The sequence below is a fragment of the Psammomys obesus genome, unplaced genomic scaffold (assembly GCF_907164565.1).
Source record: "Psammomys obesus unplaced genomic scaffold, mPsaObe1.curated_primary_1811, whole genome shotgun sequence".
Taxonomy (NCBI): domain Eukaryota; kingdom Metazoa; phylum Chordata; class Mammalia; order Rodentia; family Muridae; genus Psammomys; species Psammomys obesus.
This window is the reverse complement of record NW_026586550.1, coordinates 7,046,033-7,065,193: the sequence shown is the minus strand read 5'-3', so window position 1 is coordinate 7,065,193 and position 19,161 is coordinate 7,046,033. Positions and strand designations below refer to the sequence as shown.

The 19,161-nt window shown below is 39.0% G+C and overlaps 1 protein-coding gene across 1 annotated transcript in view; it reads left to right on the top strand.

Annotated features, from left to right (window-relative positions):
- The window catches only part of Trim24 (tripartite motif containing 24), a 113,804-nt gene that overhangs the window by 56,592 nt on the left and 38,051 nt on the right, over positions 1-19,161 (top strand). Inside the window, exon 7 of the mRNA XM_055602037.1 lies at positions 1,337-1,483. Coding sequence (XP_055458012.1) covers positions 1,337-1,483 — 147 coding nt within the window. The remainder of the gene's footprint in view (positions 1-1,336; positions 1,484-19,161) is intronic.

Sequence of the window (19,161 nt, the reverse complement as noted above, 5' to 3'; positions counted from 1 at the left end):
TGTGTGTGTGTGTGTGTGTGTGTGTGTGTGTGTGTGTGTGTGTGTGTGTAGGGGGGAGTCTTAAAAGTAAAAATATTGATTAGTTAATAAAGTTTTCCCAAAAGCAAGCAGAAAACAAACAAACAAAAAAATGATCCCTTTTAACCAGAATTTGTTGTTTTCAGTATATAACATACTCTTCTAGAGTGCTGCCTTGGCTTTATTCACATGAAGAGTGTTTTAAAAAAAAAAAAAAAAAAAAAAAGAGGATGAGATCTTAGAATCTATAAAAATGTACTTGGCTGTCAGTGTTAGTTTTGATGAACTTCGACTTGAAATTTCATAATACCTGTTGAATATGCCTCAAATCCTCTTGCCTATCCTTCTGGTTCACAATTCACCTTTGAGGCAGATAAATGGAGCCAATTTTATTTGCTATTTTGGAAAACCAAGACACCAGAGCTTCTCATTCTCAATTTCCAATCTTCTCAAAAGTCTTCAAAAAGTTCTGTTCTACTCCAAAGACACACTGCAATTTTGCAGAAGTCAGTGCAGCCATTAGGTAAATTAAGGTAGATGCTGCAAGGCCATTGGTTGTTAGCAGTACCTCCAGTTGCTCAATAGTGAAGCTGTGTGCATTTTCCAAACAGAACCGACCAGGGCAGACAGAGTACAGTTCAAGTTTTCAAAATGCTCTAAGTTTGCTTTTTTAAAAATAAAGACCTTTAAATAACCCAAGTAAAGTGCCTTCCATTTTTGATTGCTGTTTCCTAAGTTATTTTTCCATGGAGAATTTTTTTTGTGGGGGTCCAGGGTATCATGTTGGCATCAAAACCATGTTCTGTTTTTATGTAGATCTCAGAGAATGTCTTAACAGTAGTGTCTACTCATCTACTGGCTCCTCTGGTAACTGTCAACATAAGTTACTTGATTTTTAGTTACTGCCTGACATGATTCTGAGTACAGACTAGTTGCAACTGGAACTAGAATTTCTAAAAAGTGAAACTGTGTGTTGGTTAAATCATCTGATGAACTGGTAATTGACTTGTGTGTTTTGAATATAACATTTACAATATTATAGTTAATCTATATCTTTGTTTTTGTTTAATTTGGCAAGATTCATACATAGAGACCAATATAAAATTGGATTATAGGCAAAGGGTGGAGACAGCACTAAGGCTGTATTTTTATTATATTCAGAGTGATCCTTTGTATTATGAAGGAAAATGCTTATGATCATCTTTGTTTACTGTCAGTTGAATACAGGGTGGTTCTTTATTCTAAGTTGTTTATCTGAAAATAACGGTGAAATGAATGTGAAGTATAGAGACTAATTCTGAAGTTATTTTCTTTGCAGAGTCTTGCAAAGGACCATCGAATGAAACTTATGCAACAGCAGCAGGAAGTGGCTGGACTTTCTAAGCAGTTAGAGCACGTCATGCATTTTTCTAAATGGGCTGTTTCTAGTGGCAGCAGCACAGCATTGCTTTACAGCAAGCGACTGGTAAGATGGAATACCGGGTTTAAGTCAGCAGTGTGTAGAGTGAGGCAAGAGTCGAGTGCTTCACATTCAAAACTATACCTGCCCTTCCCTTGTTCATGGTCAGCCTGGGTAGTAGAGCAAGAGACTGTCAGAAAAAGAAAAGGCCTGGATGTGGTGGTGCCTGCCTTAACCACAGTACTAGGGAGGTTAGGCAGGCCCCCTGAGCAGGAAGCCACCTGTAGCGGTCTATTTTAAAACAACTTTATTTAGAGTGTTTAGACCTCTGTCTCCCTTCCATTAACCTCCCTATAAAGTAGGAGAAAGAAGAGGTTAGTGGGGAGAAGGGCTCAGACCCCTCACATCATCTGGCTAGCTACAGTCAAAGGACTCTATACCAATTTCTGTCAGCTGCAGTCACAGCTAGCAGTCTCCTCCACACCACTGCACCCCGAAGCGTTTCTTTCTGTCTACTCCAAACTGCCACACTGTCTTTGGTCTCTGTTCTCTCAAAACTGCGACATGCCAACACAGAACACCACGTGGTCTCTTTCTCAGCCTCATATTTATACTCTCAGAGTCCTAGACCACACCCTTCTCTGTGCCACCCAGTGGAATTTACCAGCTGACAAAAGCCCCTCATGTGACAATTAACAGGTGTGGAGAAACGATAGCCCAACTAAAGTCCCACACTTGGGATTAAAACAAAAGCATATTTTCATAACATACAAAGACACCAAAACTTGCATTATGCCACCTTGATCTACATAGTGCAGTCCAAACTTACCAGGGCTGCAGAGTGAAACTTCTCTCCCAACAGGCCGACACCCTCACCTCCCTCCCCCTGAAAAAGCAGCAAAACAAAACACAGAGATGGACTATCGATTCATTCTTAATATTTTTAAATCAATTGACCAAATATTTGATTTTATAAAATATTTTTGCCTGAAATGATTTTGATGTAACTTCAGTTTTAATCTGTTTTATCACTCCTATTTGTATTTTTGTATTTTTTTCTCTCTTTGTGGCAAATAAGTCCAGTATAATAAACACCTACACTATCACCTATAACATGCCATAATCTGATTCTGAGCATTTTTCATGTTGAATATTTACATCATTCTTAGATGTATGTAGCTAGCCATTTCATTGGACAAATGTTGAAACAGGCACAGGGATGAATAGCATGCCTAACAGTGTTCTATAGAGATCGATAACCAAGCCTTACCTTTGCGTCTGTGATTTTCCTTCAGCTTCATGCTGCATCGTATGCTGCTGGATATTGAGCAGCACCTCGTAAGGCTAGTTTAGGATTTGCTGAACTTACTGAGAGGATTGTCATGCACCGGGAACACTTAGAATCTGCATCTGGTGAGTTTGGCAGGGGCCAAACTCCTTTTCCATGGAGGTTCCAGGGCTTCTCATGTTGCTGGTCTCAACTGTGGTTTAATACCAAGACTGGGCTTAGAAAATCAACAGACAGTTAATATTCTACATCTTTTGTCATTTACTCTGTGGAATCAAGTGAAAGAAATAGTACATATGTGTTATGTACATTATCTTACTTAAATTAATAATTAAATACTTTATAAACAAATAATTTTAAGGCAGGTTACGAAGTATAGCTGTATGCTAACTTATAAGCATTTCTAAAATTACTTCTGATTATGAAATTTTTATGTATCTTTCATAACAGTGATTTAGTTTTTATTATTTCTTTAAGCAAAAATAATCTATATAGTATAGACCCATTTGTAATTAATTTTTCTGAAAATTGGTCTTTGACCTAGTTCAACATTATCTGCCTTTTTCTACTGTGGGTACTCTGTTTCTACATATTTGACGTTTGGGTTTTTTGAGATTTAACATGAGATAATAAAGGAATTGTATCTTATGCCATTTTCATTTATAATGATATCACTAAGCAGAGCCTACAATTTTGTTCTTGTTACAAATGGCAGGGTTTTTAGCTAAATAACATTATATAACATTATAATAACATATAACAATATAATAACATTATTGTATATGAGATGGATGATATATTACGGTATGTAGGTCTGCCTATATGCCTATCACTATCCATCAGTATCTATAGACATTTATATGTATATATAGGTGTTTATATGCATCTATCAGTGGGCATATAAGTTATTTCCTGTTTACCATCATGAAAAAGCACAGTATACATGGAAGGCCAGAAATTTTTGCTATGTATTTCAGTTCTTTGGAAATATATCCAGTTAAAGGGCTTGTAGGGCTTGTTTTAATTGTTTGAAGACCTCCATACTGTTTTCCCTAATGGCTATACCAGTGTACATGCCCACCAATCTCCAACCCTCACCAGCCCTTACTGTGATCACTGTTTAGCTAACAGCTGTGGTTGCAAGCGTGTAGTGACTCCTTGTGGTTTTGATTTACATTTAACTTGTTGGTTTGTGCTTTGAGCACCTGTTCACATAGACATATTAGACAGTTTTTTAAATATTTTTTTTAAGTTGTGTCTTTGTGTAATGATATACATGTGTGAGGTGCCATGGAAGCAAGAGGCATCAGAGCTTCTGGAGCTGGAGTTCTAGGCAATGTGAGCCACCCAACATGGATGCTAAATGGTCTTCGGAAGGAGCAGCAAGTATTCTTAACTGCTGAGCCATCTCTTCAGTCTCTTGTTGGATATTTTTATTTTATCTTTGTAAAAATGTCTATTCTGTCATTTGTGTGGTGGGGGGCAAACGTTTTCTCCCAGTCAAGAGAAACTTTTTGCTTAATCTTCTCTACTGTGCAGAAGCTTTTTTTTTTAAAAAAAAAAAAAAAAAAAAAAAAAAAAAAAAAAAAAAAAACAAAAAACAAAAAACCTACAGCTATTTTTTTCCGAATTGGGGAAAGACCCAGTGAGGTCGGGCCTTGTGCATTCTCTCCTAGGCTTGTTTTGGTTTTGTTTTGTTTTGTTTTGTTTTGTTTTTTAGATTTTTATTTATTATGTATACAGTGTCCTGCCTGAATGTACACCTGCATGACAGAAGAGGGCACCAGAATTCATATTATATCATGGTTGTGAGCCACCATGTGGTTGCTGGGAATTGAACTCAGAACCTCTGGAAGAGAAGACAGTGCTCCTAACCTGAGCCATCTCTCTAGCCTGCAGAAGCATTTTAGTGTGATTTAGCCTTACTTGTTTATTTTATGTCTTCTGATTTAATTAGTTCATCTTTTCATAATTGGAGAAAGAGACAGAAACTGGCTGAGCCCTATAAAGTGAGAAACTCCATTCAGAAGTCCAATCTTATAAAATATTATATTTTGAAATATTTAAACTTCACATTAGTTACTTAGAGTTTCTCTTGTCATCTGTTAGACCTTAAATCTGTGTGTTACTTAGAAAAAAGGCAGGAAAATTATGTTGTTAGAGACTAAGAAAATAAAACAGCGGATTTTTGGGGTTTTTTGTTTTGTTTTTTTTTTTTACTGGTAATGGTTAGGAAAGTACGAAGGAGCAAGTATAAAAGAGGTAATTGAGTCTCCTACCCAGCCCCTCTTACCATTTTGACAATGAAGCACTTTTTTTTTCCCCTTGAATGTCTATTTCTGGCCCGACTACCAGCTCCCTGACTCCTTATCCTCAATACTCAGAATATGGTGCTCTTTTGATGCTTTATCAGAGAAAGCCTTTCTCTACCCTAAAGCACATTTGTTCATCTTTCTATCCACCACCACCACCTCCTCCTGCCACCATGGTTGGGTGTCCTGCCTTAGGCTTCATTCAGAGCTGCTGAGACCATAAGAACATATCACTACTTCTATCTTAGACCTTTTTAAAAAAAACTTATTCCTAAGTTTTTAATGAATCAATATAATGAAAAAGGGAAAGCCACTAGTTCTACTTTTTTTTTTTTTTTTTTTTTTTTCAAAAAGCACTCAAAGACTAAGACTTTAGGGGCAGAACTTGATATTGCTTAGTGCTTGATAGCATAGTTGCTCAATGAAACATGAATGGGTGAACAGTCTGTCAGAAGCTGTAGATGACTTGCAGAGAAAACATCATGCTTTTTGTAGGAATGAAAACTCAGAAGCTTGGAAATATTAATTTTAAAATCTACTTAAAGCTCAATAAGAAGGTAATAACATATTGAATTGCTGTGTCAAAAGCAGTTTTGGATGAAGATGTGGTTCATCAGGTAAAGATGCTGGCTGCTAAGACCGATGTGTTGAATTCAGTCCCTAGGGTCCACATAGTAGAAGGAAACAACCAACAGAATGAAAGTTGTCCTCTGACTTTCTGTTATGGTGCTCATGTATATGTACGTGTGTGTGTGTGTGTGTGTGTGTGTGTGTGTGTGTGTGTGTGTGCACTAAATATACAAATATAATAATTTTTAAAAGGAGCTATTTTCAGAGCCAGGGCTAGTTCAATTACCAGGTATTTTCCTATAATGTTTATGGCTTTGAATTCACTCCCCAGCACCTCTCCTTACCCACCCCCATCCAAAAGAAAAGCCAAACTTTTGCTACATTTTCTATCAAAAATCTTTTTTTTTTTTGTTATGTTGAATAGTAGCTAGTTTTTCATTGTAAATACAACTTGAGTACATTTTAAGTTTTTGTAGATCTGAAGAGAGGAGCAGGTAAACTTAATGACTATCATTTACCTTGTGTGCTAGCTAGGCCTTATATCTCTTAGGATTATCTAAAGCACATCAGGAGTTTTGTCAAGTCTAACAACTCACAGTTTAGAGAGATAATAAACCAAGTAAGAGCCTAAGCATTTAACCAGGACAAGGAGCCAAGCTTGCCCTTATCTGGTACTACTTTTAGACCTTTCTGTTACCTGTTCAGTACTTGGTTTCTGAAGTTTAATAAATAAAATGCCAATATTAAATGGAAGGGATTTACAACTTAGTTTGGAAGTAGTTACAGTTGAGGAATGTGCTTTATAGTTCCTTTTAATTACAATTGTTTACCCTTAATTGTTTTATTTATGTGTATGTTTTTGGGTGTTCACAGAGGTTAAAAGAGAGCATCCATGTACCTGCCTGTGGGACTAGTAATTCGTGGGGTCTTTGAAGAGGACCAGGCCTGAAAGAAAAACGGGCGAGAGAGAAGAACAGACTCAAGCAAATGTGCACTTGTCAAGAGTCAAATTTTATTGAACTGAAGCAGGCTTTTAAGGCCAACCTTAGATAGGGGCGGGGCAAGGGAGGAACACAGTGTAGAATCCTTTTTACTCAGGGAGGGGTAGGTTGGAAAAGCACATTATAGAGTCTCTCAATTCAGGGAGGAGTAGGTTGGAAAAGCACATTGTAGAGCCTCTCAATTCAAGGAGGGGCAGGGTGGAAGTTACAAAATCTTGGCCTGGGGCCTGGAACACTTTTCAGTTATTTCGGGAAGTCATGGTACAGTTAGCACATTTCTGCAACTGTCAAGCAGGATGTTGGTCAACCAGGTGCAGCAGGGTGGGGGGAATGAGAAAAGGTCAGAAGTTTCTCAGGGCTTGTCTCCAACATCTCCTCCTTCTCTGTATACAAGAACAGGGATAGGGAGGTTACCATGACCCGCTAATGGTGTCCCAAAGAAGGGCTCATTTTGGCAGCCAATTATTTTTGTTTAAGAGTAAAATTTTGGATCCAAAGGAGCAAACCGTCACCAGGGAGGCGAGCGTTTTCCAGAGTAGGTCAAGCGTTGTCATTCATAGGCCATTGGTTTTGACAAGGCTATTTAGATTGACCATAGTACAAGGGGCACAAACGGGGTCTGAGCCTGTTAGAAGGGCAGTGCTGGACCCTTACCCATCATTGGATCAGCCTCCTCCCGGCGAGGTCGTCCTGTCTTAGGCGGGCTGAGACTTTCCACCCGTTCCGTCTCTGACTTACCAGACCACTTACTTTGTGGAAATGTAACGCATCTTGCTCTCAATAAGACCATCAAAGCTCCGTAAGGATCCTGGAAGGAATATGTTTAGTAGCCAAATAGTATATGAGGGGTCACGGAAACCTGAGTTATTATTTGGAGGAGTCGGACCAGAATTTCCACCCCCAGGTTGATTTTTGTAGGGAGGTGAAGTCTAAGGGTCGAGATGTGATGTTGTTTTGGTCCTTTGGCAGGTCAACGTAGACTCTTCTGTGGCGAGGCGATGGTAATGGGTTCCCACCGGCTTGATTGCAGAATCCACCTGATTCTTAACAAAGCTTTCAATCGATTAAAGGCCCAGGGGCCAAAAGAGAAGCAAAAGGATACCTACAAAAGGTCCTAGCAGACTGGGAAGCAGAGTGGTTAGCCATGGGGATGTGGGAAACCAATTTTGATATCAGGACTCTTGTTTCTCTCTGTTCCATTTTCGTTCCTCCAAACTGGAGCGAACCTTATCGATACTGCTTTGCACTAAACCTGTTTTGTCAGTGTAAAAGCAGCATTCTTCCTTGAGCGCAACACAGAGTCCGCCTTCCTGGAGAAAAACCAAATCTAGACCGCGCCTGTTTTGTAAAACTACCTCAGATGAGGACACCATAGAATCTTTTAGGTCCTGTAAGCCTTTTTGCAAATCTTGTAGGTCTTTGTCCACTGCCAGGGAGAGTTGATTAAATTGTTGCTGGGAGGTAATTAGGGAGGCTATGCCTGTACCAGCTCCAGCGGCTCCAAGCCCTAGAATTACAGTTAGAGTAATGGCAGTTAAGGACTCAGGTTTAACTCAAGATGGACATTCCCCTTTTTCCCAAAACCAAAGGAACACATCCTTAGAATGTATAGTCAGCCTTGGGAAAAGCCGTACAAGGACGCAGTAATCTCTATGGACTAAAAAGGTGGAGCTTACAAGATTAGGAGTAGGACCAGTGGAGCAGGCAAAATAAGTGCCATTAGGTGCAGCAATATATGTAAAGCTTGAATTTAAAGAGTAATATTGCAAATTTCTTGTAAAGCCACCGGGGGAAGCATAGAAGGTCCCAATAGGCACGTTCCAATTCCGGACACCTGTGTGACTGTAAGGCTGACTCCCTCTGGGTGCTGCCACTGTAAGGCATTAGAATTATTAGTTGTAATTACTTCTAAGGGTAAGGCTATGCCCTCGTAGAAGGGTGGTCGTGGTGAGTAACACACCCAGCATTCCTGAAAATCAGTGACGTTAATTTGATGTATGGCCTCTTCGTTGAAGGGCAGAAGCAGAAGGAATGTAATTGCCTTTGGCAGGGTTACTATGTGACTCGAATTCACAGGATAGCCCACCAAGATGTGTTAATAATGGTAATTTGGAAAGTTCCTCAGAAGAGTTACTTAGGAAGCCCTGAGGGAGAGGAGGATTTAGCCTCCGACCTTCTCTCAGGATTGCTCCTCAGAGAAGACACAGGTTGAAGCTAATTGTTCTTCCATCTTTGGCTGTAGCCACATCCCCACTAGCAGGAGATTCTGAACGTGAATTAAAGATCAGATATTCCTCAGGTGTCTGGCCAGGACTGACCAGACCTGAAAGTCAGCTACCTAATCCCTCATCCAATTATGAGTAGCCAGGACGGCAACCCCTGAACTTCCCTGTGCCTCATCTCCTAACAACCTGAGGCTTATGTCTCTGGGGACCCACTCTTAAAATTTTGAAAACATATTTCCAACATAGCCAGGACCATTATCTGTTTTAAGTTGTGTTGGAAGTTTTAATATAGCAATTGCTGACAGCGTATGAGTAATAACATTTTTTCCAGCTTTAACAGTTTGGAGTGTGGAAAATATAAACCCACTATAAGTGTCAACAAAAACATGAACATATTTTAAATTACCAAATTTAGGAATATGTGTAACATCCACTTGCCAAATAACATTAGGTACAAGGCCACAGGGATTGACCCCAAGATGGGAAGTAGGCAAAAGGACAACACAAGAAGGACATTGTTTAAACAAGTCAGCTTTATAATTACCTTAGTTAAAGGTCCTGGAAGGTTAGAATGAGCTTGTAAATGTCCATTGTAAAAGGAAAAGTTTTTTTTTTTTTTGTATCAAATTTTGAATTTGTAAAGAATAAAATTTTAGCAGGAGAAGATGTCTAAATTTAATTTGCAATCCCTAACCTAGGTAAAGACTAAGCTACATAGGCACTATCTGTAAAAATGTTTAAAGACTGTTTATTAAAACTTTAAAACACAGCCAATACTGCAGGTAACTCTGTTATTTGCACAGATGTGCTAGACACTTGAAAAGATGCATCAACAGGTTGGACTTTGTCATAATAAGCTTACATATGTTAAAATACCATATTTATTAGATTTCTGACAAGCCTGAAGGCCAGCATATTTGAGTTACTCTTTGTTTATATTTACCATCTGCTCTAAACTGTATCCTATAAAACAGGATGCCATAATTTTTAATTTCGGTATATTTTTTGATGCATGTTTTATAAGCAAATTTTAAGTAAATCAAAATAGTCAGATTTTATGGTTACCTATTTTAGATTTAACCTTTAAAAAAAAAAACAGAACAACAACTTAAACAAAGAGACTAGGTAAAGTTCAATCTTATATTTAACTATAATCTTTAGCTTAACTTTAAATATGCTCTTTTTAAACTAAAATCAAAGCAAAATTTTTAATCAGACATAGTTTATAAAGGGGCTAGCAAATCTTATTAATTCTACTATTTTGCATTAAGACAATAGCAAAAAAATTAAAGGACAGAAGTCTCATTTAGCATTAAACAGAGAACTAAACTCAGCTTGTAGCCCTCAGCAAAAATAGAATATTTTGGCCATATCAAATCTATAGGCCAGAAAGAAACTGCATTAATTTATTTATTTAGGCGCTGGCAGCCAGGCATATATTTTATATAATGGTTAACAATGATTTGAAAATAACCCTGCATAACCCTGGACTAACATGAAACTGCAGTTCCTTTTTCCCTTTAAAAAACTACAAGCAAACATTTTTCATTGAAGAATCTCCAACCTTTTTAAGTGAAGAACAACATATTTTACAGTTCTTTCTCAAATCATATTAACTCTCTGGCTTTTTAATAATACATCCACTAACCTTCTGCAACATCCTATATACCTTCAGGTTCCTAGCTTCCTTTTTCTGGCTTAACTAGACATTCTTACTTTCTTGCTCTCTCTCTCTTGCTTTTCAGACAACACAAAAACTCTCATCAAAGTCCTTTCCATCCTAACATGATCCTGCTGGAGCCCAGCGTCTACAATTTGCTTTTTAAAGGCAAAGCAAAAACAAGTTACATTATTACAAAAAGTTCTGAAACTGCCAATTTTTTCTATAAACAAAGCAGCTTAACAAACAAACAGCTCTCCACAAGATACATTTTAAAAACTGCGATTTTCTCAATTAGCACAAATAATACGGCAGGGTTTCATTTAGTAAAATCGATAAAATAAATACCCAAAATCATTGTCATACCCAAATGCCTGATAAACTTTAAACATTTTATAGCCTTAAACATTTAAACATTTTTTAAAACCCGTTTTTGCAATATCAAAACAAAGTACCCCTTTTGTAGGTACTTCTCTTTTGTAGGAGAGAAGTCACAAGGCATAACCATAAATCTAACAAAACCAGATTTTAAAACCAGAATTTACCAATGTAAACAACTTAATTTTCAAAACCAATGCCAATTTAAAATAACTCATTCTTTTAACCTAGAAGGAAATGAGAATTATTTTTAACCCATACCAAGATGGCAGTTAAATTATAACCCACATGATAAAGTAGAACATAAAACAGAAGGTAGACATAAGCAAATACTGAACAGAGACATTGAGACAAAAAAACCATTAACCAGCTGGCCAAATTTATTGAAAATACTGATGAAGTTAGGGGCATCCCCCTGAACTTCGGCAGCTGTGACCACCTTGATCACGTCTTGCTACCCAGATACAGGCACCTCGAGCTCTGAGGAATTTTTAGAACAGAGAACAGAAAGTACTACACAAACATTGCACAGAAACATTTAGACACTTACAGCCGCACACAAAAACAAAACACAGAGACAAAGACAAAAAACAACCACGGTACCAGCTTTTTAAACATTTAAATATATATACAGAGCATAACCATGATTTTAAGTCAGAACTAGAAAAATTCAGAATTTATCAGTGAACACAATTTAATCTTTAAAACTAGAAGTGACTCCATCTTTCTGGTTTCTGTTCGAGAGCTGGCTGAAGCTGACACTGGTTGAAGCCGGTGGGAGGGGGAAGAGTAAATTGCAGTCCTGCTAAGCTCTGCAGCTGGCAGAGGCAGGTCTTAGGCCTCTGAGGGTTTGGGCGTTCTCATCCACCCAGTTCTCCGAAAGCCTGGCCCTCGGTAGGGGAGTGGGAAGGAGACAAGTAGAGTCTCCGTTCCTCCTGCTCACCGTGCTACGGCTCCGGCTCCGATCCATGCCCTTTGCCCCAGCCCACCTAGGGGCCTTTTTTGTTTTGGGCGGAAGAGAAGCGGCGGCGCAAAGGAAATAGGCTATGAGACTTAGCAGTTTCTTCCCCTGACTCTTTTATCCTCACTTTGTAATGAGATGAGGTCTATCTCTTCTTTAGGAGACTTTCTGGTACCCACTCTTTTTCCTGTACTATCTCTTAACATTTGCTTGCACTGCCAAGTGTAGGCGGCCAATCAGGGTTATGGTACCTGGAAGCCTCTTCTTTCAAATCACTCTCCTCTGAGGGGTCTAATTGGTCAGGGCCTTCTTTGGGAAAAACAGGGAAAGCTAGGGAATTAACAGTAATAACGGGGGGACAATTATTATCTTTATCTCGACCTCTTTCTCTAAGGTCCTCGAGAGGGCAGGCTCCAACCTGATCCCACTTTTTGGCATATCTCTGGCCCATCAAAAACAAACCATGGACAAATGTCCAACACAAAAACAAAGAACTTAATTAAGTTCTTTTTCTTAACTCTAATTCCTCTCTCCCTGAGCGCAACTGTTGGCCCATTTTTATGGGATGGAGAAAGACTTACCCGATGTATCTTTTTCCTGTAAGTAGCAAGAATGTACGTCTTTATGAGTCGAGAGCGGCCAATCTTACTTTCGGTTCGTCGAGGCGTTTTCTGAGCGATCCGGATCCATCCATGCAAACCTCCATCTGGCAGTGGTCTGTGCTTCGGCCCCACGTTGGGCGCCACTTGTACCCGCTTGCGGGACTAGTAATTCGTGGGGTCTTTGAAGAGGACCAGGCCTGAAAGAAAAACGGGCGAGAGAGAAGAACAGACTCAAGCAAATGTGCACTTGTCAAGAGTCAAATTTTATTGAACCGAAGCAGGCTTTTAAGGCCAACCTTAGATAGGGGCGGGGCGAGGGAGGAACACAGTGTAGAATCCTTTTTACTCAGGGAGGGGTAGGTTGGAAAAGCACATTGTAGAGCCTCTCAATTCAGGGAGGAGTAGGTTGGAAAAGCACATTGTAAAGCCTCTCAATTCAGGGAGGGGCAGGGTGGAAGTTACAAAATCTTCTTGGCCTGGGGCCTGGAACACTTTGCAGTTATTTCGGGAAGTCATGGTACAATTAGCACATTTCTGCAACTGTCAAGCAGGATGTTGGTCAACCAGGTGCAGCAGGGTGGGGGGAATGAGAAAAGGTCAGAAGTTTCTCAGGGCTTGTCTCCAACACATCCAGCCCCTCTATCTAGAGTTACAGATGACTGTGAGTGGTCCAGCATGGGTATTGGGAAGAGAACCCAGGTTCTCTGGAAGAGCAGCAATCTTCTTAACTCCATTGAGCCATCTCTCCAACTCTAATGCTCATATTCTTATTTGTTTTTCTTATGAGAAGTATTAAAGTATCCACATTTCAGTATTGAAACTACTAGATTTATATAGAATGTCTCTTAAGAGGAAAAAAATTTTTAATGAAAATATCTACATTTTCCTGGCATGGAAGTATTATTGTAATAAATAAGTACATAGTGTAACACAGACTGGGGGCCATCCAAAAACTTGGGTCAATATTCAGAGCTGTAACAAAATATCCAAAAGTTTAGACATTTCAGTTTTATTTTGGTTCACAGTTTCAGAAAGATTTCAGCCCATAGCGGCAGCAACCCAGAAGCAGAACTAGGAATTGGTATGACTTTTCTACCAGTTAGGATCCATAACCTTCAAAATAGCACCACAGCTAAGATCTGAGTGTTAAAAACGCTAGGTCATATGGGTACATTTCAGGTTTAAACTTAATGGAATAACAAATGTTGTAAGTCAGGATACCATCTTGCATTTGGGTTGACTTTGTCACGTAGTCAAATGAATTAGATACAAGCTTATTGAAGGTGGTAGTGTTACAGCCTTGCATGGATGTATTTGAAAGAGAGAAACAAAGCTAGGGCATGCCCCGAGTTGTATTGTATAGGAGGGAACCATTAAATACAAACTGAGATTTTCTGTATGTGGGCAGACAGCTGTATATGTGTAGTTGCAGATACGCATTTGTATATGTTTGGGTGCTATTCATAACAGAGTCCAGAATGTACAGTGTCTGCTGCACCAGAAACTAGACAACACTCAGAATGAAGGGAACATGTCAAAGGAACCAGACCAAGTATGTGGATTGGACGGTAGCCTAAATCAGATACTTTGTTGGTTTAGAATTTGCTGATTACACTAGATCTTTGTTTTACTTCAGTCACACTAGAATGTGTATAGGAGTTTGTGTATGCATCTTGCATCTTTGTGGGAGAGGTTGGATGGATGCTGGAGCAAATAATTATTAACAGTTGAGGATTCTTGAAGGGAATGGAGGCATTCTTTTTGCTCATGTAGCAGACTTTTACAGTTTTAAAAAATGGAGATGTCTTTAAAAGGGAACTCTTTTATACTACTGTTGACTGTAAATTAGTATAGCCATAATTAAAAACAGTATAAATGTTCCTCCAAAAAGATAAAAAAAAAAAAGAACTATCATGACATAGGAGTAATCTGACTGTGAGGTATAAGATGAAGTTAATATATATTAAGTTACCTATTATCCAGTGTTTACAACCAGTACTATTCATTATAAAGAACAAAAGTTTATTCAGCTCATGGTCCTAGAGCTTGGAGCATAGTGTACAAAGTTCAGGGGCTTGCACATGGCAAAGGCCTTCACGTTGGTGGAAAGAGTGCAACATTCCAGTGTCAGAAAAGGCAGCGCTTAACAGCAAGCACATACATGGATCGGCAAAGTGGGTTTCTTCACAGGCATACTCTTACGTTCCACTAAACCCCACCTCCAATACCTAATGACTCAAACTAGGAGTTAAATCTCAACATGTTTTGGTGATAATTCTCATTTATGCCATAGCAAACTGTCAGCCTTATAAAGGATGAGCCTTGAGAACGTGTTCTGTGTGATATGAGAAGCATCAAGTCCTCATACACTACCTCACCTATAATGGAAGGGTATTCCAAAAGGGAGTAAATTTAGAGGCAAAACAGGATACTTAATACAAAACTGTACTAGTAAAGCTGCTGAAATTAGATTCTGTCTTCCTAAGAAGATATGTAAGGTAATTCATGATAGTTAGCCCAGTTTATTCCATAAAAATACATGTTGAAAAATTCAGCACATGATGCTTTTTTAGTGGGTATTGTGTTGTTTGTGGCCTAGGTTGGCCTTTAATATGCTTTGTAGTCTGAACTTCTGATCTTTTTGCCTCCACATCTAGGATGCAGGGTTTAGGTGTATACATACTTTATATGGTACTGGGGATTGTACTGGCTCTCTGTATATTAGGCAAGCCCTCTACCAATAGAACTGCGTCTTTAGCCCCCATTTTTCTTGTTAATAAAATAAAATTTAATTTATTGCATTTCAGAAAATGATAAAAATTGTGAGGACATTTGTCCATACAAGTTGAGTTAACATTTCATAGTATGATTTATGGTCAGAATTGAGTAAGATGTTAAAAGGGGAGAAGAACATAGGGAAGGTCCATTGTGTTGTATGCTATTAACTCAACATAGTTCACAGTCTACAAAGTATGCTTACACATTTTAGTCAAATTTTATTACCAGTTGTTTGAGGTACTGTAGTCATGTAAAGAAAATGTACTTATTCTACAGCTACTTATTTAATATTTCAACCTGCCAGACAGCATTCTGAATAGTGAGGGACAGTAGCCAAAACCAGATTTTGCCTTTAAGGAGCTCCATTTTAGTGGCTCAAAATAGGAAAACTTAGGGGACTGGTGATGGTGGTCACAAGAGCACAAATGACTCACAATCTGGAGTAGAGAAAAGCCACAGCCACCTGGATGATGGATGGAATGCTTGGGAGGAAGTTCAGTGCTGCACAGAAACAGACGAGGCCAGAGACTGTGCGTTAGAATCTTGTAGAAAAAAGCTGATTAGAGCCAGACATGATGATGAGTTGAAAGGGCAGAGGTTGAACAAACTGGGGAACGAAGAAAGAGGCTTACTTTGACAGTTAGCACAGAAATATATGTACAAGGTAAAAACAGCCTAAAATTTAGCTTGTATAAGGGTTTGCATAGCAGGATGGTCCTGCAGAAGTAGTGTTTCCCACTGTGTAATTGTGCTGCTATAATTGGGAGCCATACTAAAAAGGCCACGCCTAAGCTTACTGTTTGGAAAGCAAGTTACTTTATTTTTTCTTTTCTCCTGGATCTTGCTACAAATATTGTCAGGCTACCCTGTCAGGCACTCCCCACCTCAAAACCCGCTGATGCTTGTGAGATTCTGGTGAGACAGGGAATAGATGGAGCTCCCTTTTCACTTTCAGCCAGCTGAAGAGTTCTGGAGACTGAGACCAGTGTGTAACTGAGCATAGGGCTAGGCCTTGGAAAACTGTGGTTATTATGGGCAGGGGACTGTATAGAACCTTCTGTGCCTCTGCATGGAGTAGCTAAGTTGCCCTGCCCTATACAAGTAGGCATCACAAAGGGCCCCCAAGAACCAGCTGTAAACCTGTGCTCAGCATCAGCCTGACCCTGGGTACGTGTTAAACTAAATTGCCTAGAATAAACTAACTGTGCTGTGTATTCCACCTGGTGAGTGGGTCTTCAGAGAACTAGTCAGCCAACTTTGGTCCCAAACTACTCCCAAGGCCCACCTGATTTGCAACACAAAAGAAGGAAAGGGTAGCTGAGCAGTGGTGTCACAGGCCTTTAATCCAAGCACTGGGGAGGCGGATCTCTATTCCTCTTCTTAAAAGATTTTTAAAAAAAATTTTACATGGGTTCTTTATTTAGTTTATTTCCACTACACCAACTCTTACCACTCCCTCCACTCCCTCTCAGACTTACAGCTATTTCTTTTATTATTGTTCTTACACACATACACATACCAAAAGAAAAAGGAAAACGAAAACAAAACACTTGTTCTGAGTCCATTTAGTATTGCTCATATGTAAGAAGCCTTGAGGGCTGACCACTTTGGATTGGATAATCTACTAGGAAATCATCGTAGATGAAAACTGATACTCTGTTTCCCAGCAGCCATTGTGCCTGTAGGTCATCGTCTAGAGGTGAGACTTTGTGAAATTTCCTCCATCCACATTGGCATGGCAATTGTTACTGTCATTGTGCAAGGCTTACTTAAGTAAACATATCTTTGGAATTTGCTAGAAGATGCTATCTAGCAGCAGGCATTTTAGTTCACAGGTAGTTGGCTAGCTTTACAGCACTAGCTGTGAATTCCCTGTTTTGAACAGGCTTTAAGTCCAGTTAGACAACTGATAGAAATGTCATGATTACACCTTTGGGGATATCTTGACAGATTCAGTTGTGGTTCATTGCCTTTAAATTTGGGTAGCTCTTGGTTGCTTTTTCCCCTTGGCAGCTTGTGTAGTCCTTAGGGAGGAGGCTTCCAGGTTTGTTCAAACCATAATCTTCCTGTGTTCAAATTGTGTGCTGTCTTCAGCAGTGGTGGTGTTGGTGGTATGTGTGTGTGTATGTGTGTATGGGTGTGGGGGTGTTTATGATAAGTCATTACCTATCAGAGAATTCCCAGTGCTAGAATTGGAAAACCTCCCTTCAAGTTTTTTGTTAGGGGGAGGAAATAACAGGAGTGTTGTAGATTATCAGTACTTATTACTAATTTGTCCTTTCGTTAAACAGTGGTTATTCCTAAACCAGGTGTATACCCAAATCATAACACAGAGACTAGAATGTATTTAGTTAACCTAGAGCACAATGCTGGACAATGATTACTCCATCCTAAACCTCCAAGCCTGATAGTTTTCTACCATTCAGATTTTATATATTATACTTACTTTTAGTCATGTCTTATAGGTCTGGTTCATCTGGTCCTCATGGTTCCAAGTCCTCTCCTGCAGATCTCTCTTCTCCCATTCCTTCCGCCCCCCGCCCCGCCCCAACTCACTTCCTTCTCCTCTCCTATGGACCAGGATGGTCCCATCCTATTCTCTCCTTTGCTCAGCATTGGCTGGTTGTTTTATTGAAAGTACTGAGAACAGATGGTGGCATGCTTACACAAACTTGAGACAGGTGATGCTTAGAATAAACATCACATTGCAGTGTCCAGATTGAAACCAGATAGTGGGGTAGAGAAATCAGCATTTGAATGAAGACGGGTAAATTGTGTACATTCCACAAGAACATTATTCCAACATTTCCCCCTGTAAGTCTAATTAAAGGCTCCTTTTCTTTCAATACAATAATAATTATGAAGCAGTTATGAAAACTTTTAGGTACAATTTACATGTTCAATGTCCAGTTCATGTGCATTTTGTCAATTTAGGAGAAAGTATTTGGTTATCCTATCTTGACAAGTTTAGAGTTCTATATCTAAATATACTTTTATCCTTATTGGTATTAACCTATATGAAAACAGTTTCTTAAATTCTAAACAACTTAAGCTTAATTGTGGAACTATAACTATTTGGTCTTCAACCCCATCAGAGATTTGAGAAGGAATAAAATTAGTTACTGGAGTAAACAGGAAGTGCATGTTAGCAGTTTCCAAAAATAAAAAATTGACAGTTTGCAGCCTGAACAATCATCCAAAATTCTTTATAACACTGGAGCATCATCCTCAGCCTTCTGGCTCAGTACATTTGACAGACATATTATGTGAAGCAGGAACTATTTAGGACTTCCTTACCTTGTCTTGGCAGTTTGGCAGTCAACTTGTCCTGCATTTAAGCTTGCCCATTTTTGGCAGAATTTTGTCTGTTGAGAAATGAGGGCATTTTCTTTTTGCCTGGGTGGTTCGTTAGCCATATTTGAAACTATCTTCATATGGAGGTTCTTTGATGCTCATCATCATCTTTGAGGTAGGTGGGGTACTGCCAGGAGATGACTTGTTTCATTGTCAGAGTGTCTTTAAAATAATAAAGACATTTTTAAATGCCATGTTCTATAGCTTTTTGAAGTTTTTGAAGACTTACCTGTCTTTATGTAATCGACCTGTCTATAGAATCTTATCTGATAAACCTAGGATGTGTACTCCTGTGATAAATTAGACTAGTGTCTGACATAACTATGAGTTGATTAACAACTTGCATTACCTAATATCCTAACCTTATAAGATCATTAACAATTGATAACCATCTCCCAATGACAATAAACATTCATAGCCCCAGAAAACAACCAAAAGCTTATCCAACCCCCTTTAAAGGAAATTGGACGTCATTCTCACAGATTTTTTTTTCTAGCTGATTTTTTCAGACACGTAGAAATCCTGTTGGGGGCCTAAAGGAAACTGGGGAAAATGGTTAATTAAGCAAGCATTAGCATTTGTGATCCAGTCTTTGAAAGTCAAAAAATTTCAGTT